We start from the raw sequence: 26,254 nt of genomic DNA, 5'->3' as shown, positions 1-26,254 counted from the left end.
AGACACAGCTGCAGAAAAGTGCTATAAATGTAACGTAAAAAACATTTGAACACACATAACAAAAAATAAGAATTGTTAAAAGGATCAGTAAAAACAACAAAACAGAAGCAAGTCATCTTCAAAACAGACCAGCTGCTGTGAAAGCACATATCCCGCCAGTTTTCAACCGGTAGCTAAACCGGAAGTTGTAAAGGGACGTCCTCTGATTGTGATTGGTTGAAAAGTTCCTCAAGTCTTCTCTGATTGGCTGAGCAGCCGAGACAACAAAGTGCAGCTGAATTTGGTTCGTTGGCGCTCTTTTGAGATTCAGTCCACTTCTTCAGCTTCTGCACTTTATATGCGCTTTTTTCATTTGTTTCCAGTCTCCTTTTGAGAGGATAACGGAATAAACCCTCTTGTCTGAGAAACACAGCCGCTTCATCGTCATCATGCACGTGATTAAACGAGGTATTGTCGCTAAATTTGATTGATTTCTTGTCGAATGAGTTACATTTCGGGAGATGTGCAGTTCTGCACTTCTCAAAGTCGATTTAAGGCTTATATCTTTTCTTTTTACTATAAATACAAGCGTATTGTGGATTATAGTTGTTTTATTCACGTCACAGGAAGGTTAGTTATTTTGGTTTCCTTCTGGAGACAACACAGAAATTTTGTGCAAAACAATGAAATAGAACTGTATTTCCGTATAAAACGTGATTTTAATGCGCGTTAGTATTTTTGTTTTTTACGTTGGCGCGCAGCAGAACAATAGTTAGGTGTGTTCCTTTTGTTGAGGCAGTCTAACGTCTCACAGGTGAAGTGAGGGTTTCATCCCAAATAAATAATGAACGGATTTAATCTTAATCATAAATTGGACTAATGATGGGATTAAAACTGCCAATGAAGTGGGGGAAATCATTATTTGATCTCCTCCCCACCCCCTGCTAATTAAGTCCATTATTCGGTATTTAATGTAGAGAGAAAATATAACAAATTCCAGAAAACACGTGTTAAAGGTTAAATATTTAAATAATATTTGATTCACTGATACTCAGCTTGAACATAGATGGGTTAGGGGCCCATGTGACATAAATGAACAACAATTAATTAATCAGTTTCAGACACTCCTGATAATAAAGTGCACCTGTCCTCAGAATCTGATTCTTCTGTTTCAACCTCCATCATTATGGACAAGACCACAAAGCTGCACAGTTCTGGAATGAGCTCCAAGACCACCAGCAAGAAGTTTGGTGACAAGGTGTCAACCTGTCTGTGGTTGTTCAGAACTGGAAGACATTAAAGGACCATCAGTTGCTCTTGGTCCGGAGCTAAAAGATGTAGGATCCTCTCACAGCTGCACATGAGGAGATAAATGACCTAAAGGCCAATGGGGGCTACAGTTACCAAAAACACTGTTGGTATTTTTTAACAATTGCCACAGTGTATTGAACTCCATTACCCACAATACCATTGTTCTTGGTGAATGCAGTCCCAAGCTCCTTACATATAGCTGTGGGCTTGTTCCTCACGTTTGCATGAAGCTACAGACTGATGGGCATTTTATATTTCATTCATTTCTAAACAGTCACACCAGCAGCTGTCGCCTTCGCTGATAATCTTGTAGTCCATTCCAGCCTCGTGCCAGTCTACGGTCTTGTTCCTGCCGCCCTCTGGCAGCTCTTTGGTCCTGATGATGATGAAAGAGTGGATGGAATAAAATAGATTTTGTGGACAGCTGGGCTTTAAATTGCACATAATGATTTAAAAACCCGATCTGTGGACGTTAAAGTCCTGTCTGGGTTGTCAAGCATCAAATACTTATGTTCCACAGTGAGTTATAAAACAAATTTTAATGTTTGTGTACTGCAATACTTTTTGTCCGTGTTTGTACTTTATATTCTGTCTCTCTTCAATCAATTGAACTGTTATAAAATATTAAGACAATGCATATTTTTCCTCATTGTAACATTCAAAGTTTTCATCAAAATACTCTAAAGTATAAACTACTAAAAAAAACACGCTCTTGCTTTTTTTTTTTTTTTGTGTCTGTTTTTCAGATGGGCGCCATGAGGCAGTCAGTTTCGATAAAATCACATCTCGCATCCAAAAGCTCTGCTATGGACTCAGCGCTGACTTTGTGGACCCTGTAGGTTTAATCCACCACTCGAACAAAAAGAGAAATGCAAACGTGAAGATATTAAATCATCGTCTCTCCCTCTGTTTGATCAGACCCAGATCACCATGAAGGTGATCCAGGGTCTGTACAGTGGCGTCACCACCGTGGAGCTGGACACTCTGGCTGCAGAGACCGCTGCCACCCTCACCACCAAACACCCGGACTACGCCATCCTGGCTGCACGGATCGCCGTGTCCAACCTGCACAAAGAGACCAAGAAAGTATTCAGTGGTGAGGCTTTGTTTTCCTTGCCTCCGACACGCCTCGTTGTCAGCGTTTGCACTAAAATAAACCTCTCCTTGTGTTTTCGTTACAAAGATGTGATGGAAGACTTGTACAACTATGTCAACCCTTTAAATCAACGCCACTCGCCCATGATCTGCAAGGAGACGCTCGACATCGTCCTGGAGAACAAAGCTGTGAGCCACATTTGATATGTTGTGACTTTATTGTGCGAATGATTGTGAAGCGTTCACTCTACCGTGATCCATTTAGATTCTGTACGTTTTTCAGCATCTTTCTCGTTCCACAATTTTTGTGCTATTTTAACAAATCATACATCAAAACGTTCATCTCTTTCAGGACATTTTGGTGTTGGTGCAACTTTAGCTTTTTGAAATGTTTAGCCTTTTCTGCTACTTTTTTCCCCTCAGAAAATGAATTGAGCTCATTTTACATCCTTCACATCTTTACATGTGTTTACAGCCTTTTACTTCTACTTTCACATTTTGTTCTGCTTCAGCTTCTTTCAGCTTCCTTGTGCAAATTTAAACATATTTTCAGCTACTTTCAGCTGTTTTTCCAGCTGTTTTATGCTCCTTTTAGATTATTTCTACTAATTTCAGCTTGTTATGCTCCTTTTCTGCAAGTTTCTGCTATTTCCGCTACTATTTAGCCGTTTTTAATGCTGATTTTAGCATTTTCAGCTAATTCCACATTTTTTGCACTCCTTTAAACTTTTTGCAGCCTAATTCAGCAAAAATGCGCTCTCCACTTTCTTCTGGTAATTTACCTGTGTCTTTCTGCCTTTTTAGCTACTTTTCAGTTGTTTTTTTCCTAAATAATTTTTTTTTCAGATAATTTCCACTTTTTGTGCTCATTTCTGCTTCTTTCAGCTTAATTAACTTATTTATGCTAATTTCAGCTTGTTATGCTCCTTTCAACTTTTTTCTACTAGTTTCTGCTTTTTCTGCTATTTTAGCTACCTTTTAGCTGCTCATTTCAGCTCGTTCCATTTCCTTCTGGTAATTTAAGCTTCTTTCTGCATTTTCAGCTATTTTAGCTAATTTCCTAATTTTTGTGCACGTGTTCTTTTTGCTTTCTTCTGCTAACTTAGGCTTGTTCTTCCATTTCAGCTACATTTCAGCACGTTTTTAGCTAATGTCGGCTGTTTTTCAGCAAGTTCTTCAGCATTAAGCATTCACACTGCAGTTTTGCAGGAAATGCAATTTCTCTAAGTATCAAAGTTTAGCAGACTTTAACGTTCTCTGTGTCCCTGCAGCGCCTCAACTCTGCCATCATTTACAACAGAGATTTTTCCTACAACTTCTTCGGCTTTAAGGTACCTTTTTCCCATCATCTTTGTGCAGATGTAAAGATTATCACCCTAGTTTAACCCTGTTTGTTCTGACAGACTCTTGAGCGGTCATACTTGTTGAAGATTAATGGCAAAGGTAGGTTTTCTAAAAGTAATGTTAATCAGTGCAGATTTTGAGTTGTTTTTTTAAGATTCCTAGTTATTAAAAATGCACATTATTTATTATTACAGTTGCTGAGAGACCCCAGAACATGCTGATGAGGGTGTCAGTCGGGATTCACAAAAGAGACATCGATGCAGCTATTGAGACCTACAATCTGCTGTCAGAGAAGTGGTTCACCCACGCCTCCCCCACCCTGTTCAACGCAGGCACCAGCAGACCTCAGCTGTCCAGGTGGGAAGAAAAAAGTTTGTGGTTTAGTCTTTTAAAAAAAAAAAGAGTGCAAAAATTTAACACTATAGAAGAGAAAACTACAAGTACTGGTTTCCCAGTCTAATCGCTTTGGATTTTCGCAGTTGTTTCTTGCTGTCCATGAGAGACGACAGCATCGAGGGGATTTACGACACGCTGAAGCAGTGTGCGCTCATCTCCAAATCAGCTGGAGGTATTGGAGTAGCAGTGAGCTGCATCAGAGCTACAGGCAGCTACATTGCTGGGGTGAGGACATTTACAGTTCTGAGATAAAAATCAAGCAAACATTTGGTAGTTTTATTTTTATTAGATTTGTGTGCTTTAAAAAATATATAATGGATGGATAACTTTGTCTATTCCGTAGTAAAACAGAGGTTTGTCTTCAACATGGCTCCAAATAAGAAAAACAAAGAACACCATAAAAGCAATAATTCAATAAACTCCTAAAAACACGTTCTCACACAACAACATATAAAAGCAGTGCATTGTGTTTTTGTTGTTTAAACCAGTTAACTGGATGAATTGTGTTTTTCTGTGAAGATGCAGTGAGTGCTGAATAGATATGTTGAAATTTTCAGAAAAAGTTGACTTGTTAAAGTTAAAAGAAGCAGAGTACCAGCTAAAATCCAAAAGTAGCAAAATGTTAGCTAAAATCTAAAATTAGAAAACGACGACCTCTGTCTTGTTTGAGTTTAAAAGCAGAAAATTAAGTTGTTTGGATTTTTATGTCTCTAAGAGTAGCTTGTAATTTAAGCTAACTGACTGATTTGTCAGGTTTCATGGATAAATATAACTATATATAATATAACTGACAAACAATGAAAATATAGTTTAATGTAGCAAAAAGCTAGCTAAAAGCTAATTTTGCAAAAAGCTAAAATATCAAAACACTAGCTAAAAGTAGCAGAGCCTTAGTTAAATACCGTATTTTCCGCTGTACACGTTGCACCACCGTATAAGTCGCATCAGTCCAAATATGTCTAATAAAGTAGAAAAAAACTAATAAGTCCTTAAGTCGCAGGGTATGCAAATTATGGAAAAAGGTGCGACTTATAGGCCGGACAATATGGTACTAGCTAAAAGGGCTAGCAGAAAGTAGCAGGAGTACCTAAAGACTAATAATAGTAGCTATTAGTGTGAACCCTGAATCGATATTAAAGCAACACGTTTTTCAGACTAATGGCACCTCCAACGGACTGGTTCCTATGCTGCGAGTGTACAACAACACGGCGCGTTATGTGGATCAGGGCGGCAACAAGGTGAGGACGAGATACTCCTACAATGTTTTTAAAAAAAAAATGTTGCTTGAGGGTTGTTGTTTTTTTTTTTTTTTTTTTTTTGTCAAAGCTTTAATCTTGTGCGTCACTGTGCTTAGAGGCCTGGTGCGTTTGCCATGTACCTGGAGCCGTGGCATTCGGACGTGTTTGAGTTTTTGGACCTGAAGAAGAACACCGGGAAAGAAGAGCAGCGGGCCAGAGACCTGTTCTTTGCCTTGTGGATCCCAGACCTCTTTATGAAACGAGTGGAGCGCAACCAGGTGACTATCAGAGTTCAGCTCATTCGCAGTTTGCTGCTGAATCTTGTGTAGAGATGCTCATTGCTCCGGCGCTCTTGTAGGACTGGTCCCTGATGTGTCCAAGCGCATGTCCAGGGTTGGACGACTGCTGGGGGGAGGAGTTCGAGGAGCTCTACACTCGGTGAAGAACCCTTTCCAAACTTTATTTTTGAACTAACAGCACATTTATCAACGCTGACCAGTCCCCGTGAACCTGTTGGTGTTTAGGTACGAGAGGGAGGGCAGGGCCAGGCGGGTGGTGAAGGCTCAGCAGCTGTGGTACGCCATCATCGAGTCGCAGACAGAAACCGGGACTCCTTACATGCTCTACAAGGACGCCTGCAACAGGAAGAGCAACCAGCAAAACCTGGGCACCATCAAATCCAGCAACCTGTGCACGGAAGTTGTTGAGTACACGAGTGAAGATGAGGTAGGAGGCAGAAGAATTAGCTTTTTGTTTCTACTACCATAATTTCCGGACTGCTTTTTTCACACGCTCTGAACCCCACAGCTTATACAATGCTGCAGGTTTTTTTTTTTTTTTTGAGGACTGGCTAGTGAGCTTCATGCCACCAAAAGCATTTAGGTTAGTCACACCCGGGTGCTCACAGAGCTGCCCGATACACGTCACTCTTGGGGGGTGGGTCCTCGTGACTCAGTGAGACTACCTGTATAAATAAAGGTTAAAAAAACAGATCTGACCAATGAAATAATTGAACAGGTCACAGTCGAACAAATGAAACGGGGCGAACGGGCTCTCTTCCTTCCTGGTAGGCTACTGTATTTTTTTCGACAACAACAGAGAGACTGAGGACGTGTGTGATTAAGCTTATGGTCTACACGAACGCAGCCTATATATGTACAATTTTTATTTATTTATTTGCACGGCTTCTATTCTGGTGCGCTCAATAGTCCAGAAATTACGGTCTATGCAGATAACTAGCTGCTGTGTGTGTCGGTAATGTTTTCATCTGGGTCTGTTCTGCCTTTAACTCAGATTGCAGTGTGTAACCTGGCATCCATTGCCCTCAACATGTACGTCACCTCAGAGAGGACCTTTGACTTCACAAAGCTTGCATCTGTTACCAAAGTCATCGTCAAGAACCTCAACAAGATTATTGACATCAATTTCTACCCAGTACCGGAGGTATGGGATGTTTTAGTTCTTCTTCTCCATTAACCCTGCAGACACTAAATAAATGTCCATGTGTCCTGTTTTCTTTAAGGCTGAAAAGTCTAACAAGCGCCACCGGCCAATTGGAATCGGTGTCCAGGGTCTGGCTGACGCCTTTATCCTCATGCGTTATCCGTTTGAAAGTCCAGAGGCCCAGCTGCTCAACATTCAGATCTTCGAGACCATCTACTACGCTGCTCTGGAGGCCAGCTGTGAGCTGGCAGCAGAAGTCGGCACGTATGAAACCTACGCTGGCAGTCCTGTCAGCAAGGGAGTGAGTCTTTTACACACACCTCTCCATCCTGGGAGACAGTGACACATCTGGAATTACGTCCTGAACGTTGCTTTTTATTCTCCAGATCCTTCAGTACGACATGTGGGGTAAAACCCCAACAGACCTGTGGGACTGGACGGCACTGAAGGAGAAAATTGCCAAGTGAGTCCACCTGAATGTCTTCACGCCGTCTTCATACATGCAGCATGTCCTCTTTAGCTTGTCCGTCTCGTGTCCTCAGGCACGGCGTGAGGAACAGCCTGCTGTTAGCCCCGATGCCCACGGCCTCCACAGCTCAGATCCTGGGCAACAACGAGTCGATCGAGGCGTACACAAGCAACATCTACACTCGCAGGGTGCTCTCAGGAGAGTTTCAGGTCAGAACAGGAGAGTTGCGTTTAGTTTGTTCTGGAAAAGCTGAGACGTTGTGTAAAATGTCAAGAAGAGTTCTGCGAAAAGTTTGGACGGGGGCAACAAAAGTAAGTGGTAAGAATAAAAAAAACATCTGGAGGAGCGTTTTGCAACAAATTAGGTCAGCGAGAGGACTGGGTAAAAAAAAAGAGGAGCGTCTTGGTTGAATCACTCAGAAGTAAAGATGGGCAGAGTCAAAAAAAAAAAAAAAGTCTAAAAATTGTACTTTAGTGGGAAATACAGTTTATAATGTAATCAAAAGATTTCCAGAATCTGGAGAAATCAAAGTGCAGGACTGAAAGTCTGATCTTCAGACCCTCAGGCAGCGCTGCAGTGAAACGGGTTTGATTCTGGGTCAGACCTACCTTGCCGGTTCTAGGCGGCTCTCTGGCTCGGGGTAGTAATGGTGGGCTCCGGAGAGAACGCGGCACGTCCCTGCTCAGAAGTCCTCGTGGGCCATCAAGCGGTTCTCACTGACCGATGAGTCTGGAGGTCTGGTTCCCTGTGGGTTCTGTGCAGCTGTCTTCATCCGCTGGGCGCCCAAGTCACTGAATGAATAAGGGCCAAACTTTTTCAGATCAGATCAAAACTTTCCCTCTAGTTTTTCAGCAGAAGGCAACGAGGCTTCTGGGCAGGGCATTCTGGGAAATGTAGTTATGAGTAGGAATACAGTGTAGGCTTATTGAGAGAAAACTACAAAATGGCAGCACCTGTCTGAAGTTTTTTTTTTTTTTTTTTACTTTTTACTGTACAGTCCCACCGTCCCGATCATGCGAGTACGGTAAAAATTTTATTTTATTTTTCCTCGTGTACAATCTTACTTTGAAGAATCGCAAAAGAGCGAGACTGCGAAGTAGCAACAGACTACTGCACACATCAAAAGCCTGCCTCTCTGATGGTATGGGGGTGCATTTGTGCCTCTGGCACAGGCAGCTTACACATCTGCAAAGGCGGCATTAATGCAGAAAAGTATATACACATGTGCTCCCATCCAACATAAAGTCCAGCAAAAATGACCCAGATCTGTTGAGCAGCTAGAATCCTCCATCAGACCAGAACGGGTCAACAGAACCTCCAGCAGCTGGTCTCGTTAACAGGAGGGGAGGGTTCACGGTGGGGAAACATGGACCTGCCCAAAAAAAATGTCCTCCACCCCCCAACTAAATGGTAGATTATTGGTTTCAACGTTTGATGGTTTAATGTTCCACTGTGAACTGAATGAGTTTGAGATTTGTTAAATTATTGCATTCAGTTTTATTTATATTTTACACAACATCCCAACTTTATCAGGACTGCTGTGAGAAGTTGTGCTTCTAAAAGAAAAAGTTATAATTCAGTCCCTCCACGTCTTACAGATTGTAAATCCTCACCTGCTGACAAACCTCACAGAGAGAGGGCTGTGGAACGAGGAGATGAAGAACCAGCTGATCGCTCACAACGGCTCCATCCAGGTAACGAACCTTCATCATCATCATCTCCGGATGCTTCTCGTCCATCACACGCCTCATTGTGCTGTGACTGAACGTTTTATGACATCACTCAGGACATCAGAGGGATTCCAGATGATCTGAAGCAGCTGTATAAAACCGTGTGGGAAATCTCCCAGAAAACTGTCCTGAAGATGGCAGCAGATCGTGGCGCTTACATCGACCAGAGCCAGTCTCTGAACATTCACATCGCCGAGCCAAACTACGGCAAACTCACCAGCATGCACTTCTACGGCTGGAAGCTGGTGAGTCTGAGCCACCTGGAGACAAATCGTGGCCAAACAGGGAGTGGGCGTTCATATATTTGCCTGTCTGTTAGCAAAATATCTCCTGAACCACTTGATGGATTTTAATGAAACTTTCAGAAAGTAATCACTGGATATATATCTACAGCTATTTAACTTCTGGAGTCGGTCCAATTCGAGGTGGCCTTCACAGCAAGATGATTTTAGATAACACAAAAATGGCTGTACAACAGTAACTTTTGCAGATATTGAGCTAAAGCTTGATGTGGTAGTAGTGCAGAGTAGTTCACATCACATATTTTACTGTGAGCCAGATACTGTTATAAAAATCTGCACAGTGTTTGACCAGATCTACTATATCTCTGCCATTTCTCCATTTATGATGATTTTAGTCGTAAATCCTGACATGACCAGCAGCAGCTGATGTGCATTACTTTAAAGAATGCAGGCCCTTTCTTGATTTATTTATTTATTTATTTTCTTCAGGGTCTGAAAACTGGCATGTACTACCTGCGAACGAAGCCGGCAGCCAACCCCATTCAGTTCACCCTGAACAAGGAGAAACTAAAGAAGGGCGAGGAAGAGGAGGAAGAAGAGGCCAGAGAGCGCAACACTGCAGCCATGGTGTGCTCTCTAACCAACAGAGACGAATGCCTGGCCTGCGGCTCCTAAATCCAGTCCAATGAAAACTGTTTTAGGCTAACATTGTGGTGCTTATGTTGTAAATGTTGTTTTTTACTATTTTTATTCATACTTGGTGTTGAAGCGATCGGTCTTTGCAGTACTTATTATTTAATGTTTACTGAAAATTTCGTGTACAGAATTTACAGGGTTGGATGAATTGACTCTTTTTGTCTTTGCAGTTTTGTAACTTGGTTTTATTTTAAAGATGAGTGTTTTCAGTGTATGGAAACATCAACAATCTGATTATTATACCTCAGTGTCAGTGTGAAGTTATTTAGATTAACCTTTTTATTTCATCGTTGTGCAAAAGTAAAACTTTATATACTCTATATATAAACTATAAAGTATCAACAGGAGTGTGGAAACAAACAGCTTGTTGCTTTTAATATTTTTTTTGTTTGGAAATGAGAAGTAGGAAAAGTTTATTTTTCCCCTTGGGTTGTTTTTTACATGTTAACTGGTAACACACGGCAGAAAGATGAATAAAATATTCTTGTGTATAAATGTTTGTCTCCGGCTGCAGCTGTCTGCCTTCAAATTAAAAGCGGGAACAAAAAAGGCAGCATTGTTAATTTTATTAATTTGTTTATTGCTCCAGTTAAAATGTAGAGAGTCCCAGGGACAGATGATGCAGCAGGTGAGAAATTAATGACCTGATGTGTTTGTGAATATTGCCTCATGGAGGGAGGGGGGGCAGAATGTGTTAAACAAGCTGAGACCTGCTCCGTCGCTCAGCAGCACCCACAAGTTCAGCTGGATTGTTGAGAAGAAACGAGCGACATTTGTTCGTGAACTCGATCAACTTGTGACCCCCGAGACGTAAAAACGCCAAAAGATTCTCAATTATTTGACTTGTTTTATGAAGCAAACTGAAAAAAACAAATATATTTAACAAACCAGCATATCTAAAATGCCGCACTCATATTGCAACTACTTTATTTTTTAATAAAGCCATAAAAGGTTTTATTAGGTGAAAAATCACAAACTGTCATTTTGATGCGTACAGACAGTTCTACATTTTCTATTATTATTAATAATAATAGCAGAAAATGCACTGGAGGTTGGAATGTGACAAAAATGATGAAATAAAGAATTTAAAAGGTACAATTTATTTAATAATTAAGAGATACGTTTAATTTTGTTACATTCCACCCTCCATATGTTCAATATTTTAGGAAATGTTTAAATTTCAGGTAAAGACTTTAAAGTATCAGTTAATCATAGTCGCCCACTGCCAGAGGGCGAAGGTGGACGATGATGGTTTAGTTTGTGTGTGTCTGTTAACACATTGTGCAAGATCTTTATTAAAATTAGCCACTATTTGAAGCTCGCTCTGTCAGCAAAATATCTCATGAACCACTGGATGGATTTTCATTAAACTTGCAGGAGCTGATAACTGGAAGTCCATTAACTTTTGGAGTTGGCCTCTTCAAAATGGCCACCACAGCTAACTGAACTTAGGAAACACAAAAAATGGCTAAACCTCAGCTAGTGTTACAGGCACTGCGCTGAGGTTTAGTGTGAAAGTAGCCGAGGATCATTCACAACTTCTGCTTTTTCTTCCAACCTTTATTTCTACAGGTTAGTCTCATCGAGCCTCGAGGACTCTTGTACAACAGAGACCCGTTTTAAACAAAGAACACAGATGAGTTACTGACAACAATAGACAATCGTATAAAATGAAAACTAAATTTAAAAATGATATAAAAACAAGCTACATTATAAAACTATGTAAAACACTAAACAGGATTTTTTTAAATGAGATTGCACTTCCTGTTATTTTTAAGGTTTGACTAAAACCTTCATCCTGTGCTCTTTAGTTATAAACCGGCGTTCAAGGCGGCGGGTGACGTGCATTCCTTTAAAAACCACTGACTCGAGTTTAACGAGTGGTTTATTTTCCAAACTGCACACGTGCAGATTTAGTTGTTGTTTTATTGATTTTTCTTGCTCCTTTCTGTCCTGTTAAACAGGGGCTGGGGTCATTTTAGGTCACCCTATGTTCAAATATTTTAGGACCTACGTGTTTCTGATTGCCTGCGTGCGCTGTGACATTTATTTGCTGGTGTGCACTTTTATATTTCCAAGTGAATCAAACCATCAGGTCTGGGACATCCTGACCCAGCAAGTCTCCGTGTTTAAGGGTTCACTCCCGTCGATGGCTCCGACCCCCTCCTGAGAGCCGAAGCCCGTGTCGTGTGAGCTGCTGCTTCCTGTCGGAGACGGAACCACTTCCTTGTTTCCGTTCTGTCCGTCTCTCTCCCTCACATTGCTCCCAAACCTTTTCCCCTTCGTCCATCCCACCTCCCTCTCCTTCAGCTCCATGTCGTTGAACTTGATTATTTTCTTGGTGTCTGTCGTTTCACAGCTGACCGTGGCGCCCTCCACGTGCTCGGGCGTCGTCTCAGTGTGTGTGTCTGTCACCTTTGACCCCGAGTTAAACTCCTCTTCACTCTTGTCTGCCTCACCCTGTGTGCTCTCCGCTTTCTCTTCTACTGTCTCTAAACTTCTCCCTCCAGCGGCCTCCTCTTCATCACCATTTTCACTTTGATTTTCTTCCTCGTGCTCCCTGTTCTCGTCTCCCTGCTTGGATTTCGCTCGCCCTTCCTCCATCTTGGCCACCTCACAGTCCTGCGTCGGCGTTTCTTCACACTCATCCAGCTGACTCAGTTGTTTGTCCGTCTCCTGTTGTGCGTCTGAATCGGCCCTTTCCCCTCCGTGGTGCACGGTCACTTTGAGGGATGTGTTTTTGTCGTCCTGTCTGCTGCTGAAACCTCTGAAGTTGTTCTTGGCCCCAATGATGTATTTCCCCAGAACAGAGGTGCCATCTCTGGACAGAGCGTCGCTTGAAACGTGTCCTTCAGCCACCAGCAGCTGCTGGATCACCTTCATTTCACCGTGCATCCTGGAGACTGCTTTGTTCAGCTCGGTGATCCTATTTCCAATGTCTAAAGGAAAGAAAAACATTAATTACACCGCAGCAGTTCAGCACCCAGCATTATATAACAGTGTGAATGTTTATGAAGCGTTCACACTATTGTGACCCTTTTTCTTCCACACATGTTCGGCTTCTTTCTCGTGTTTTTGTCTATTTCAACAAATCGTATAAAAAAAACGTTCAGCTTGTTCACGAGAAGGGTGCTATGACTTTTGGTATTGGTGCAACTTTAGCTTTTTGAAATATTCAGCATTTTTTCGTCTCATAAAAAATGAATCGAGCTCATTTTACATCCTTCACATCTTTAGATCCGTTCACAACCTTTTACTGATCCTTTCACATTTTGTTCTGCTTCAGCTTCTTTCTGCAAATTTAAACTTTTTCCAGCTACCAGTACTTTCAGCTACTTTCAGCTGTTTTTCCAGCTGTTTTGTGCTCCTTTCAGATTATTTCTGTTAACTACAAAATTTTTGCACCATAACTATGATGTATCCTCTGTGTTTTATGGTCTTCACTCATTGTTTTCACTGACAGCTAGACACTTCAGCAACTACCTGATAACACTGTTGCGCCACTCATGACAACACTTACTGTGTGATCTCTTGTGTCGTTAATTGTATAATGCAATATAGAACAATGCAATAATACATGTATTTTTGTACCGGCAAAATGATAATTAGGCACATTTATTCAGTCAAGAAACAAACTGCTACAAGATGGTGGTTTGCAATAAAATCCCCTGCTGATCAACTAAACTATGATCATGAGAGATCAAACCCAGGAAAAGACAAATAAACCAGAACATCCTAACAAGCTTAGTGAGGTATGAATGTATTTAAATAAATGTATGAAATAAAAATCTTAACGTTATGTAAATCATTTTACTCTGTTCATTTTTACCTAATTAGCTAACAATTTAAATTTTTTTGTTGTAAAATTAATATATATATATATTTTGAATTAAATAATTTTAAGTCCATCAGTGCCTATTTTGAACATAACTTGGAAAAGAAGCAAGATACCGACTTCCATTTTGGCGTGTGGCTACATCTAGTTTTAAGAAAGGTCACAACTGAAAATTGTGTTGCCATGTCAAAATCCAAGATGGCCACCGGAAGCTGGTAATCCCTATCAAATGAATAAACTGGGTTTTTTTCTAGTTTTTATATTGCTTAAATTCATTCAACCTTTATTTAGACAGCTAAATCCCATTGAGCCTTGAGGACTCATTTACAAGAGAGACCTGATTTCAGCAAAGAAAGACGACAACAATGGACAACAGCGACAAATGTATAAGTACAGTAGTAACCACTTTGGCTATGGCTGCCTCAGAGGAGTCGACTGGGCGGGCCCCAGAAACATCTCATCACCATCAAACTGTTTGGTCCACTATGTGAGTGTGCTGCTTGTGGACTGAGTTTGTTGTGGCTCCTCAGACTGAAGTCCTTTGGATGAAAGACGAAACATCTCAAAAAAAAAAAAAAGAAACCATCCAGATGACCTCAATGAACTTTGCTGGATTTTAACCTGGATTATTGTGCATGAACTTTGATGCTTATAAGTATAGTTTCCTCAAATGATTGGGGTGGTCAAAGATTACTGTATGGTGGCCAAGGCCTCCATTGGCCACCCCCTAGCTCCAGCATCGCACGTGATGGTGGGAAAAAAATGCTTGCGGACCTTATTGTGTGTATAAAATCCTCGTATGTGTATGTGACTACTTTTGAGACCAATTTATCTTCATAAACATTGACGGTTTGTTTTTTGCCTGATTAAGGGTTACCTTTTCTTTTGGTCTCCTCAAACTCCCTGCGGGCTGACTCGATGTAGCGCTGCACCAGAGCTCTGATCACTTGCTGCCGGTAAGGCAGCTGACTGTCCTCGGTGCCCTTATCGCTGGACTTTTTAACAAAATGCATTCACATGAAGTACTTTAAGGCAACAAAGACGGCAACAAGCAAAAAGGTTGCACATCATTTAGAGCATTGTCCATCACTCACCATAGAGGCTAGAGGGGGATATTTTTGCTCTGAATTAGATTTACAGCAGCAGCAGATTCGTCTGAAGATGCCCCTTGAACATAATTTGAAGTGGATTTTATTCAAGAAAGAAAACAGTAAGGTACAATATTTAACAATTTAAAGGTGCTGAATAATTGCTGCTTACCTTAAAATGTAAAACACGGCTTTGGGAGAAGGAATGATGTTGAAAGGCACAGGCATAGTGAGGCCCTCTCTGAAGTAACTGAGGTACAGCTTCGACCTGGCAAATTTCCATTCAACATCTGCGTCATCCTGTCATAAACCAACGATTCACTCTGACATTGTTGATTTTACAACGCATACATATCTAACGAATGAAGAAATGCAAATCGCCCACTGCCTTGCATACCAACGTTTTAAACAAAGATCTTGTGCAATCTGTTAATGCGAAGAGTATGTGTTCGGGAAATCTGCCAGCTACTACCACACCAAATGTTAGCTATAGCCATTTTTGCAACAGCTAGTATCAGTTAGCTGTGGTGGCCATTATAAATGGGATAGTTTTAAAAAGTTAATCAGATGAAAATGTACATTCGTTAAATATGTTCTGAAAGTTTCATTAAAATCCGTCCACTGGTTCATGAGATATTTTGCTAACAGACAAATGAACACAGACACACGGTCATCCATGTTTCATGGCAGCGGGCAAGAATTACCTCAATTTTCTGAAAGGAGTTGGTGATCATAGCAATGAGCATGTTGAGGAGGACAATGACGATGACAAGGGTGAAGATACCGTAAAGAATCCTTCCCACAAACTCCGCCAAGACATACTGAGGCATGTCCACGTAGTCCTGGTTGGCCACCCCAAACATGGTCCAGTACAAGAACTTGAAGGTCTCATTAAATCTGGAATGGCACAGAGGAACATCAGGGTGAGAGTGTAGAGATTTTTAATGTAAAATTCATAATAAAAGTCTCAATGGAGGCAAACCACGCAAATTAGGTTCTATAGGACTGACAGCTTTAAGGTCACTGCAGCAGAGATGAGATTCAAACCAACATGTTGTTGTTGCGTTCACCTCATCACAGCCCTGAAACAAACCTAGTGACCGATCTCAAACAGCAACTCGAACCTGCCAAGCCGTGGAGAGATGACGTAAGGAACGTAGACGTTGTTGATGCCACAGAGGAAGGCCGTCCCGATTATCATCAGTATGAACATAAATCTATAAAAGAAAAGAAAAGCCATTTGCATTCTGCTGTCATGTGCCCTGAATTCTCCTCCAAAGTGGTGGTTTACTCAATAATATGCAGGCATAGTGATGCTGTTACCTCATCATGTCATCAATCATCTTCCCTATGGAGATCTGCAGCGTTCCCAGTGACTCATGGGCTGGCAGGATGTATGCAAGCCGGGTGAAGCTCAGCATGCTGGTCACAGCAAACAGCACCTCAGAAAGCAGCTGCGGGTCCTCCTGACGCCACTCCTCACGCACTGACGCATACAAAAAACAGAGCAGCTGAGCGTGAATACCTTCTAATGACCCTTTTGGATGAACTCAAGGTGTTTTCTTCTCACCAGTCTGAGTGAAGTAGACGCAGTCCTCATTGCTGCTCTGATCCTGGCACAGGAAGTAGCCTTTGAGCAGGATGAGCACTCGCAGTGAAAAGGACGCCAAGTACATGCTGAGCACCATCACGTCCAGACAATTCCACCAGTCTAGGAAGTAACTGCGTAGTCCTTCGATCCACACCTCTTTACACTCATACCAGAAGAAGCCTAAATGAAAAAGCCAAGTATGAACCTGTATCCTTGTGATGGAAAAACATAAAGTCTGAGTAACAACAAAGTCCATGCTCAATAATCCAGGTATACAAGCCAACATTTTTCAGTCAGGTCATCTGGACGGTTTTTTGTTGTTGTGCTGAAACATTTCACCTTCGATCCAGAAGGCTTCATCAGTCAAGGAAACGCGCAACAAAACTGATTCTTCCCCCAACAGCTTACTCTAAAGTGGAACAAACCAGTTTTGCTTGTGATAAGATGGTCTCTTTGGTACACCCCCTCCTCCATTGCTGGCCCTCTTCCTTATTGACAGTCGTGTCAAACTGGTTGAAAACAGCAAAGTCCATGCTCGATAATCCAGGTATACAATCCAACATTTTTCAGTCAGGTCATCTGATGAAGCCTTCCGGATCGAAGGCTTCATCAGATGACCTGACTGAAAAATGTTGGATAAAGTCTGAGTGTTTTTATACTGTGTTAAACTTTGTACCAAGTCATAGTATTTTGTCTGTTTACTTTCTTTCACATGTAACCATTGGACATTGCTTGTGGGGTTCCTCAGGGTTCATTGTTGGGGCCTACATTATTTATTATTTACATAAATGACCTATGCTATATAAAATATGAAAACTGTTTTATTTGCAGATGGCCCAAATGCCTTTTTTGTTAGAGATGATATGGAGCAGTTGCTTAATGATGTAACTAAAACTATGAATAAACTGAAATTATGGTTTGATGAGAATAAGTTGTCCTTAAATCTGGCCAAAACAAAAATAATGCTATTTCAGAATAGTAGTTTAAATAAAGAAATCTAAATAAAGATATATGGTGTAAACATTGAAAGAGTAAATGATTATAGATTTCTTGGGATCATTATTGATGATAAAATAACATGGAAACCTCATATTAGATATATACAAAGTAAACTATCAAAAAGTCTATTTATTTTAAATAAAGCCAAACATGTCCTGGAGGAAACAGCTCTCCACATATTTTACTGTTCCATAGTCCTACCTCATTTGAGTTATTGTGCAGAGTCATGACTCAACAACTGCAGAACTTCACTACAGTCATTAATAAAAAATAGCAAAAATGAGCAATAAGAAAAATCAATAAGGTCGGTTATTTGGGTCATATAAACATATGATTCAGAAAATCTAAGCTGCTAAAATTTGTTGACACTGTGGAATTACAGCTATTATCTTGTTAAAAGCAAAAAACAATTCCTTACCAGGAAACATTCAAAATCTTTTCTCAAACGAGAAGGACTTTATAATTTAAGGGATAAAGGTGAATTTAAAACTTTAAAATTCAGAACCACAAGAAAAAGCTTTAGTATATCAGTACACGGGATGAAGCTGTAGAATGGTTTAAGCATGGAAATCAAGCAATGTCCAAACATTAAACAGTTTAAAACGTCAAGATGGTCATCACTGCATATCAATATGGGGAATAATGACTGATATTACTACAATTATCGATGTTAACAATTAATGAATTTATCAATTATTACTGCATTGTGGCATATTGATCTAAAAATTATTTTAACATATTAAAAAATGATTGATGCTTGATCATAATGGCATGCAAATATGAATGCATTGTACCAGTTATAGATATGGATATATAAAATACTAAAAAAGAATGTTATAACCAAGTTACCATGAAAAGTAAATTATTGGATGATGCTATATAGCTGTAAGAGGGGTGGGTGTAAGAATAAGTTTATACTTCTACCCACTCCTTTGAACGTGCACTTTACTACCGTTCCTTTTTTTTTCTCTGCTTGCTTTTGTTTTGAATTTTCTTTTTCTATAACTTTATTCTTTTATTATACTATGTTTCTATAAAGTTAAACTCAAACCAGCTGCATACTCTTCAGCTAGACACGACAAAACCGTGATAAGAACATCTGCCAGCTGGAAATCTCGCTTCAGCTAAGTTCAGCTTGGAATATATAAATAATTGTCTCTGCTGTTGTCAAAGATATTGCTCATACTGAAAGAGCAACACTGTTAGATTTGGAGGGTGACATGCATTTGAATGTAAAAGCAATATCTCCGTCCTTGCAAGGATCTTTGTCATACATTTTGTCAAATGTTGGACTCCTGAGTGATTATTTCTGATGATTTTTTTCTAACTCCTTGTCTTTCTCAAGCAGTTTTGGAGAGTTAAATCAGGCAGAGAGAACCTACCGACCACCCACACCATGTGGAAGGAGCTGTGCAGGATGTTCTGCTCCCGGGAAGCAAACTTGTCCCGGTACATCTCCATGGTTATTGACTCTCCGAGCAAAGTGATGATAAACCACAGGTAGGATGCAGAATGAAGGAGGAACTTAATAACAGGAATCTTAAGCAACTGTCCAGGCTGGAGAGAAAACAAGACCCGTCAACCTTTTATGACCAAACGTTACGCTAACAGGGTTTATTTTTGACTCTAGGTTCAACAGTTTTTATGTGACCTTTGACTTTGGTGCTATCCAGTAAATGAGGCAAAGAAAGGGCATGGTAAAAAAGATCCCAATGGAGACCAAGAGCTTCCAGGCTGTCCTGCTGCCTCTCCAGCCTGATAGAGTCCCACACCAAATCGATGACAGAACCTGCTGGCAGATCGGGTGCGCTACAAACTAGACAAACACAATGAGGTATAAAAATAAGGATTGACACAGTTTGTGTATTTTATTGCTTATGTCAGTATCTTGATTAGTCTACCTGCTTCTGGTTGTAGTTGACAGCGAGCCTCAAACGAGACAGAGTGGGTATTCCCTCCTCAAACGCCTGCTCGTCCAAGGAATCCCGACTCTCGTCTCCGCAGCTGTTCAGGATTGTGGAAACCTCGCTCTGGTTGCGGCACATCCCCAACAACTCCACGGCAAACTCCTGACAGAGCTCCTCAAGGCTCAGGTATTGAGGCTGCAGGGGAGAAGTGCCACAGTCGAGTTAGACACCCAACATGAACAGTGAACAGAGTTCTCTCAGAGTTTCTCCCCACCTTGAACTCGGGCTCCTTTTGTGACAGCTTGCGGAGCTCTTTGCTGAGACTAAAAGCGCTGAGCATGGCATCATCAGAGGTGATGGACAGGTAGGCTCGGCTGGCGATGCCACGATAGGTGTTGATGCGAGACAAGGAGAACTTGAGCAGGTCGTACTGCCGACCATTGCGACACTCCAGACAGGTACAGGAGATCTTGTGTGGCCACGGGATGCCGTGACCTTTCTGGGTGAGCATGGTGACTATGTCATACAGGTCTTTCTGACAGGCTAGGGTCAAAGGGGTCACACCAGGGGCAAACTGGGAGTTGTCAATGGAGCGGTCAAAAATAGCCTGGGAGAAGGATCTGACATCCATTTTGTTGCCCTTCTCCTGGTCCAAACGATCCAACAGACGCTTCACCACTGTGGGCTGGTTGGTGTCCACAGCGACCAGCAGGGCCTCATGAATCTGCCTGAAGTCGAACTTGACCCCCAGCAGGAGGGCGTCCATGGCATCCTCGCTGCCCAGGCGGATGGAGAGATTGAGAGCCTCCCTCCACTGGCGATCCTCAGATTCATCCAGCTGGCGGATGATGCCGTCTCCCGTCTTCAGCAGCCCACTCAGTAGCTCGATCCTCCCTTCCTGGATGGCGTTGAGGAGCTCCGGAGGGAAGCGCATCTTCTTGTTCATTATCTCGCGCCATTGTTCTGGCTGAGGAAACAAAACCAGCAGCAGTGTCAGCACAATTTTCATACACTGTATAAAACCTTGACTTTATTCTGAGACCTGGCAAACTGCATTTCTTCTTGTAGAAACAAGAAGCAGATCAACTTTTAATAAAAAAATTAAGTTTGAAAAATAAAAGATGGTTGGACATAATGACAAATAAGGAATAAAAACCCAGGTTAATACCAAAATTAAGCTGTTATAAGCATATTTTGAGCACAGTAGGTTTAGATCTTATTTCCTAAAACATATGAATAGAACGCTACTTACCGTGAGTTTTTCCATTCTGACAGACAATCCAAAAGTTGATGCTCTCTCTGTCTTTGGGAGACCTGAAATTTGTCTTTACCAGCTGTTTTGAACTTTGGAGATGAACGTAAACGAGTCCGATATTGTCCGTTTAATAAGAGAACTGAGCACTTTGGTGATCTTGCTCACGCACCTGACTGGATGGATTCATCAGCATCAATGAAGTTAATAACACAACTCAGTGCACCCCCGGGGGGGCAGACCAATTAAAACGTAACCTGTTCGAACAGTTTCATGCTCAGCTGAGCTGAAACTGTTTCTGCTTTCAAACAGGAATCATCTCAGGTCTCCTCGCTGGTAACAGAAGCCACAATACAATTAAAGCAGCTGTCACCGTCTCCCGGAGGAGCTGGAGGGAGTTCATCACAGAAAAACAAGCAGCTGCAAGGAAAAAAATCCTTAATTAATTTTACTTCTTATTCTCTCAAGATTATTGCTTAGCAATTAAAATTATGGGTTTTTTTTTTATGTTATTTGGAAACATCTTTATGGTTTCTGTAAACTTGGTTTACGGATTCATTTAGCGTCACCTGTTTTTTGACAGACAAAAGTACTGAAGAGGTTTTTTTTTATTCCGAGTTTGGTCTGAGTTAACTATAACCAATTAGACTTATATTTCTGTGCTAATCCTGCAATATATCTACAATACCATATAAGTAAATTAAACATTATTGCGTTGAGGCAACAAAACAAACACATCTGGCCTAGACATCCTAAGTATTATGTCAGTATTGTTTTCATCCTGGTTTAAAATTATAGTTTTAAATAAAATAAAATGAAATTTTGTTACAAATGCAACAATAATATATTATATAACTAAGTATGCTGCAATCTTACATAGGCCCAATTTGCTGCAGTTTCTGCACATATAAAGTTGAAAAACTCCTATTTAAGTTGAAATTAGGGGTGCACCGATTTCAATTTTCAGGCCGATCACCGATCACCGATTTTTTGAAAGTCTGAACTGCCGATTCCGATTTTGGCCGATACCGATTTTTTTTTATAAGCAACAGTGTCAGGTGTTACAAGATCACAATGCACCTTCAATTTACCAATCTTATTTTATTGTAAAACATACCCTTGAAAAATACCCTAGAAACAATACAAACTTGTTGTTTTAACTTGTCATGAGGTAGTATTCTGAAATATAAATGAAGTTTACACAATTTTTGTTAAAACTATAAAATTAACTAAAAAAAAATGTTCAGTTCCTTCAACTCTTTCACTTGTTACATTTAAAAAAAAAAAAAGATAATGCAACAAGTGTAACATTTTCAAGTCAGTGGGTAATAAGAACTAACACTGGTAAGTTAGTTCTCACAGACTTATTCCAGTCACTTTCATTAGTGGCAGGTTTTTCTTGATGAACAAAAGCATTTCTGCTTTGTCACCAGACAGGCGACTTCTTTTCTCATCTACTACATGTCCAGCCAAGCTAAACAGGCGCTCGCTTTCAACGCTTGTGCATGGGGCAGAGAGATAGGTTCGGGCAAGTAGAGCAAGATGAGGGAAACGATTTTCATTGATCTTCCAGTAGACCAATGGGTCCTGGCTCCTTTCGACAGGAACCTCAGATAGGTAGTTCTGTACCTGCATAGCTGAAGGGCTGGCCAGCTGTTGCTCCTGTTCAATGTTCTCCTTTAAGATTTCGTCGTGAGCTGCAAACAGTAGACTACGCCTTTTGGCTGCAGGTTCATCTATAGCAGGAGGTCCCACTTCAGAGGATGTTCCTGCAGCAGGTGTGCATCTGGTCTCCCCCTCTGCAAGTTTGGTCAAAAGGAGCAGTTTCACGTCATCTTTCACCTCTGCTGAGAAGTAGCGATTCTTGTACCTTGTTTTGCATAAACAAAGAAAGATGGGTCAATCATTGTGTTTTGTATACATTAACAGTTTTTATGACTTGCATGTAAATAAAGAAATGCATTTCAATCAATAAATTTTTATTTTTAATTTAATTTAAATGTTTGTTGAAATATAGCAGTAGGCTAAAAGTCATTATGGCTAAAATAGAATGTTAATAGTTACTTGCCTTGGATCCAGAACAGTGGCCAAGCTGTACAGGGGCTCATGCTCAATGTTGCTGAATCTTCTCACAACAGCCTCCAGCAGCGTAGCTTTGGCTGTACCCACGCCACGGTCTGTGCTCGCTTGCCTCTCCAAAATCCGCTTGAGTGCAGTGATGGCTGGGATGACATCTGCTGCTGTAGCTGTTGATGAGCTAATCTCCTTTGTGAGTTCCTCAAAAGGTGCAAGAATGGTGAGCACATTGTCCAGTAGCTCCCACTGGTGTGCTGTGAGTGTGGCTGGTAACTCGTGCTCAGCAGCATACACGCCAATAGCACGTCTCTGCTCCAACAGCGACTGCAGCATGTAGACTGTGCTGTTCCACCTCGTTGAAACGTCTTGCTGTAATCGTTTCCTGGGTTGACCTAACTGTGTCTGTATGTCATAAAGTCGGGAATAGGCAAGTGATGAATGCTTAAAATGTCCAACAATTCTCCTTCCTGTTGCCACCATGTCTGTGATGCTGCGCTGCGCCAGCTGTCCCTCATTTACAACCAGTTGCAGTGTGTGTGCCAGGCAGGGTAAACTTTTCAGGTTGATATCATCCAGCGCTTTGGCCATATTACGAGCATTATCCCGTAAAACAACGTGAACTCTTCCATGATCGATTTCCCAGTGATTCAGCATCGCCTTAAACTCTGCTGATAAATTGGCCGCAGTGTGAGACCCTGCCATTTCTTTACAGTTTAAGAGTAATTGATGACGTTCGAACTGTTCGTCAATCCACTGTGCAGTAAAACTTAACATGGACATTAAACTTACATCAGAAGTCCAGATGTCTGTTGTAAAGCTGAGTGTATTTGTATTAGCTTTTAGCAGGCTGCGGGTGTCTCTCGAAACTTGGCTGAACAACTCCGGTAATGCAACATCAGAAAAATATTTCCGACTCGGCATATTATATCGTGGGCACACGTGCTGCATCAAGCTTCTAAAACCTTTGTCCTCAACGACTGAAAATGGCTGGTTGTCTAATGCCATGAACTCCATCACTTTCCTCGTGGTAGCTTTGCTCTTTTCGTTGCTCATAAAAGCTAACAGCGACCCACCGACTGCCTCTTTGTTAGCGCTAGCTTTAGCATTAGCCTTAGCTTGGTTGCTCTCTTCAAACATTGCATACTTGGCGGCGTGGTGATTTCTTAAATGGCGAACGAGGTTTGTTGTATTAAAGGTTTTGGTGGTGGCTCCACCACGACTTACTTCGGCTTTACACGAATTGCAAATTGCGATCTTTGGCTCATTTTCTTTTACAGCGTAGAACTTCCAAACCGACGACATGGCTGCTCCGAGTGACCTGTGTGTGAGCTCTCACAGTGGAGCAAAAGGGGACAGCAGCTGATTTTCAGACCTTTCCGGAGGCAGATAAGATCGGTGGATAAAATCGGCTTCTCATTTAAAGATCGGCCGATCGCCGATCTCCCCAAATTAAGGAAATCGGGGCCGATCGATCGGCCGGCCGATTTATCGGTGCACCCCTAGTTGAAATAAATCTGAACTGCCTGGGGTTATAAAAAGTGGGAATGCTCTTTGCTGTGAATAACATCTTTTTCAAAATATAACTGCTTTGGAGAACAACAATGCTGCATACGACACATGATATGTCTGTCAATAAATAAACAGGCAGCAAAGACCTTGTAAAACCTTTGACTTTGAGTACGGGTGATAAAAAGTGCACAAGACACATCGTCTACTACAGATGAATCATATGTGCATCAAGTTTCATTAAATTATCTTAAGCAGATAACTTAAGACCTTGTTTTAACTTTGACCTTGATTTGTGACCTTGGTGCTGGAGACAAACATTGTCTAGTGATGATGTGCACATTTCAAGCTTATTTTGATTGGATAAGAAGTTATGGCCTGGAGAATCAATGACCTTGTATAACCCAACAAAGTCAGTTTCATCTGGACGGTTTCTTTTCTTGTCGAGACGTTTCGTCCTTCATCAGTCCTGAGGAGCCACAACAAACTCAGTCCCACAAGCAGCACTCACATAGTGGGTCGACCAGTTTGCTGGTGATAAGATGATTTCTGGGGCCCGCCCCCTCCCCCACCAACTCCTCTGAGGCAGCCATAGCCAAAGCGGTTCAAAACATCGAAGTTCATGATCAATAATCCAGATAGAAAATCCAAGTCAGGTCACGAGTTTGATGAGGCTCCTCGGACTGATGAAGTCCTTTGAATGAAAAATGTCTAAAAAAAATAAACCATCCAGATGACCTGATTTAACATCGTTGGATTTTTTTTACCTGGATTATTGAGCATGAACTTTGAGCCCTTGTATAACATTTGACCTTGGGGGATTTGCATAAGTTTCATGAAATTATCTGGAGTGGATCAGAAGTTCTGAGCAGGACAACAGAAAGTTTGGGCGTACGTATGAACAGATTATACCATAACACGTTCGCCTTCGACAGACGTATACGAAAAGTGTTTCAGTGAGAAGTTAAAACAGATTTAAGATTAAATGTTAAAACTTGCAAAGCCTCTTTATGCAAAAGTTAAAATTGTTCAGGGATGGGTCATGTTTTGCTAGTAAACGAGTATTTGTCTTAAAGTTAACGAACATGGAAATGATCAAAGAATCAAACTTGTGGGAAGTCAAAAAAGAAAATTAGACACATGAAAGGATTAATAATATATTTAAAGAAAACTTTTTTCCTCAGTCCAACAGGTGACTGAACACAGCTGAAAAACTTAAAATAAATTCACATGCACTCCAAACCAGAATCATCTGTACTCAAGAAATATTTACTGTATTTCCAGGAACCTATTCAATAGGTTCTACAAAGATATTCAATTTACATGACGGATAGTCCTCTAATATTGCTTTATTTGGTGCGTTTCCTGTTGATTAATTCCATTGTGTTGGAAAATTAAGATTAAAGTATCTTAGTTTAGGCACATTAGTTTCATTTCGTCCCACCCAAAAGAAAATATACAAAAACTACTATAAAACCACAAACATTACACAAAAAGGCAAAATAAACTCCTGTTTTCTTTGCTCTTTGATCGTTTGTTCATTACGGCCGAGTGCAAATTAAACATTTTTCTAACTTTTGAACACAAACAAAACCTTCAGAGGACTACGGCTGCTGAAAAACATCAGCTTAAAGTAAATCCACTGCTCGATCGGAGTGGCAGACATTTCCTGGAGGCAAACATTTCTGTTTTCTTTCACAGAATCATGATTTAACACTTGGGAAAGATCATGATGGAGAATTTATACATTTTTGAGCACCGGCAGGCTGTCGGCATGTTGAGAAGCTCTATGATTGAGAAATACTTTAAAAGAAAAATCATTACTAATGATTCTACAAACAAACTCGCTCCCTCTAAAAAACGTCAAACTTAATAAAAGTCACTTTTTTAGTAAAAACGCTCAAACACGAAAGGAAGAGAAAATCTTCTATACTCCTACAACACAGAGTAACGTTCAATACAAACTAAAAGACGAGCAAATGTACAGAGAAACTTTTGTTCCACGTTCTGCGAGCGAACAGTAGAGTTCACGATGTGACAAACAGTGCAGGTCAGTA

General features: G+C 41.0%; 2 protein-coding genes across 2 annotated transcripts; one reads left to right on the top strand and one right to left on the bottom strand.

The window, feature by feature from the left end:
* Positions 1–414: 414 nt before the first annotated feature.
* Positions 415–9,940, top strand: LOC119420142 (ribonucleoside-diphosphate reductase large subunit). The gene is made up of 19 exons (XM_037687520.1): positions 415–447; positions 2,037–2,125; positions 2,209–2,386; positions 2,474–2,574; positions 3,657–3,716; positions 3,789–3,828; positions 3,924–4,086; positions 4,209–4,350; positions 5,280–5,363; positions 5,480–5,641; positions 5,722–5,801; positions 5,888–6,089; positions 6,657–6,806; positions 6,886–7,107; positions 7,193–7,269; positions 7,349–7,484; positions 8,874–8,969; positions 9,062–9,250; positions 9,737–9,940. The coding sequence occupies exons 1-19, from the start codon at positions 429–431 to the stop codon at positions 9,920–9,922; spliced, it is 2,376 nt and encodes a 791-aa protein (XP_037543448.1). The 5' UTR covers positions 415–428; the 3' UTR covers positions 9,923–9,940.
* A 1,814-nt stretch (positions 9,941–11,754) lies between these two features.
* LOC119420140 (short transient receptor potential channel 2) lies at positions 11,755–20,657 on the bottom strand. The gene is made up of 13 exons (XM_037687519.1): positions 20,616–20,657; positions 19,638–20,330; positions 19,358–19,558; positions 19,108–19,272; positions 18,839–19,013; positions 16,437–16,637; positions 16,190–16,352; positions 15,991–16,083; positions 15,571–15,763; positions 15,039–15,166; positions 14,873–14,945; positions 14,656–14,773; positions 11,755–12,882 (listed from the first exon to the last, which is right to left on the bottom strand). The coding sequence occupies exons 1-13, from the start codon at positions 20,628–20,630 to the stop codon at positions 12,035–12,037; spliced, it is 3,066 nt and encodes a 1,021-aa protein (XP_037543447.1). The 5' UTR covers positions 20,631–20,657; the 3' UTR covers positions 11,755–12,034.
* Between the last annotated feature and the right edge of the window lie 5,597 nt (positions 20,658–26,254).

Source organism: Nematolebias whitei, chromosome 14 (genome assembly GCF_014905685.2).
Source record: "Nematolebias whitei isolate Nwh7 chromosome 14, NemWhi1, whole genome shotgun sequence".
Classification (NCBI taxonomy): domain Eukaryota; kingdom Metazoa; phylum Chordata; class Actinopteri; order Cyprinodontiformes; family Rivulidae; genus Nematolebias; species Nematolebias whitei.
Note: the sequence above shows the minus strand (reverse complement) of the source record. Positions and strands in the feature narration are given on the sequence as shown.

Coding starts and splice junctions, on each gene's coding strand:
- LOC119420140 (XM_037687519.1), bottom strand. Junction 16,353..16,436: donor CGTCTACTTCACTCAGACTG/GTGAGAAGAAAA, acceptor TGTATGCGTCAG/TGCGTGAGGAGTGGCGTCAG. Junction 14,946..15,038: donor GCCGTGTTTTACATTTTAAG/GTAAGCAGCAAT, acceptor ATTATGTTCAAG/GGGCATCTTCAGACGAATCT.
- LOC119420142 (XM_037687520.1), top strand. Junction 5,642..5,721: donor AACGAGTGGAGCGCAACCAG/GTGACTATCAGA, acceptor GCGCTCTTGTAG/GACTGGTCCCTGATGTGTCC. Junction 7,270..7,348: donor CTGAAGGAGAAAATTGCCAA/GTGAGTCCACCT, acceptor TCGTGTCCTCAG/GCACGGCGTGAGGAACAGCC.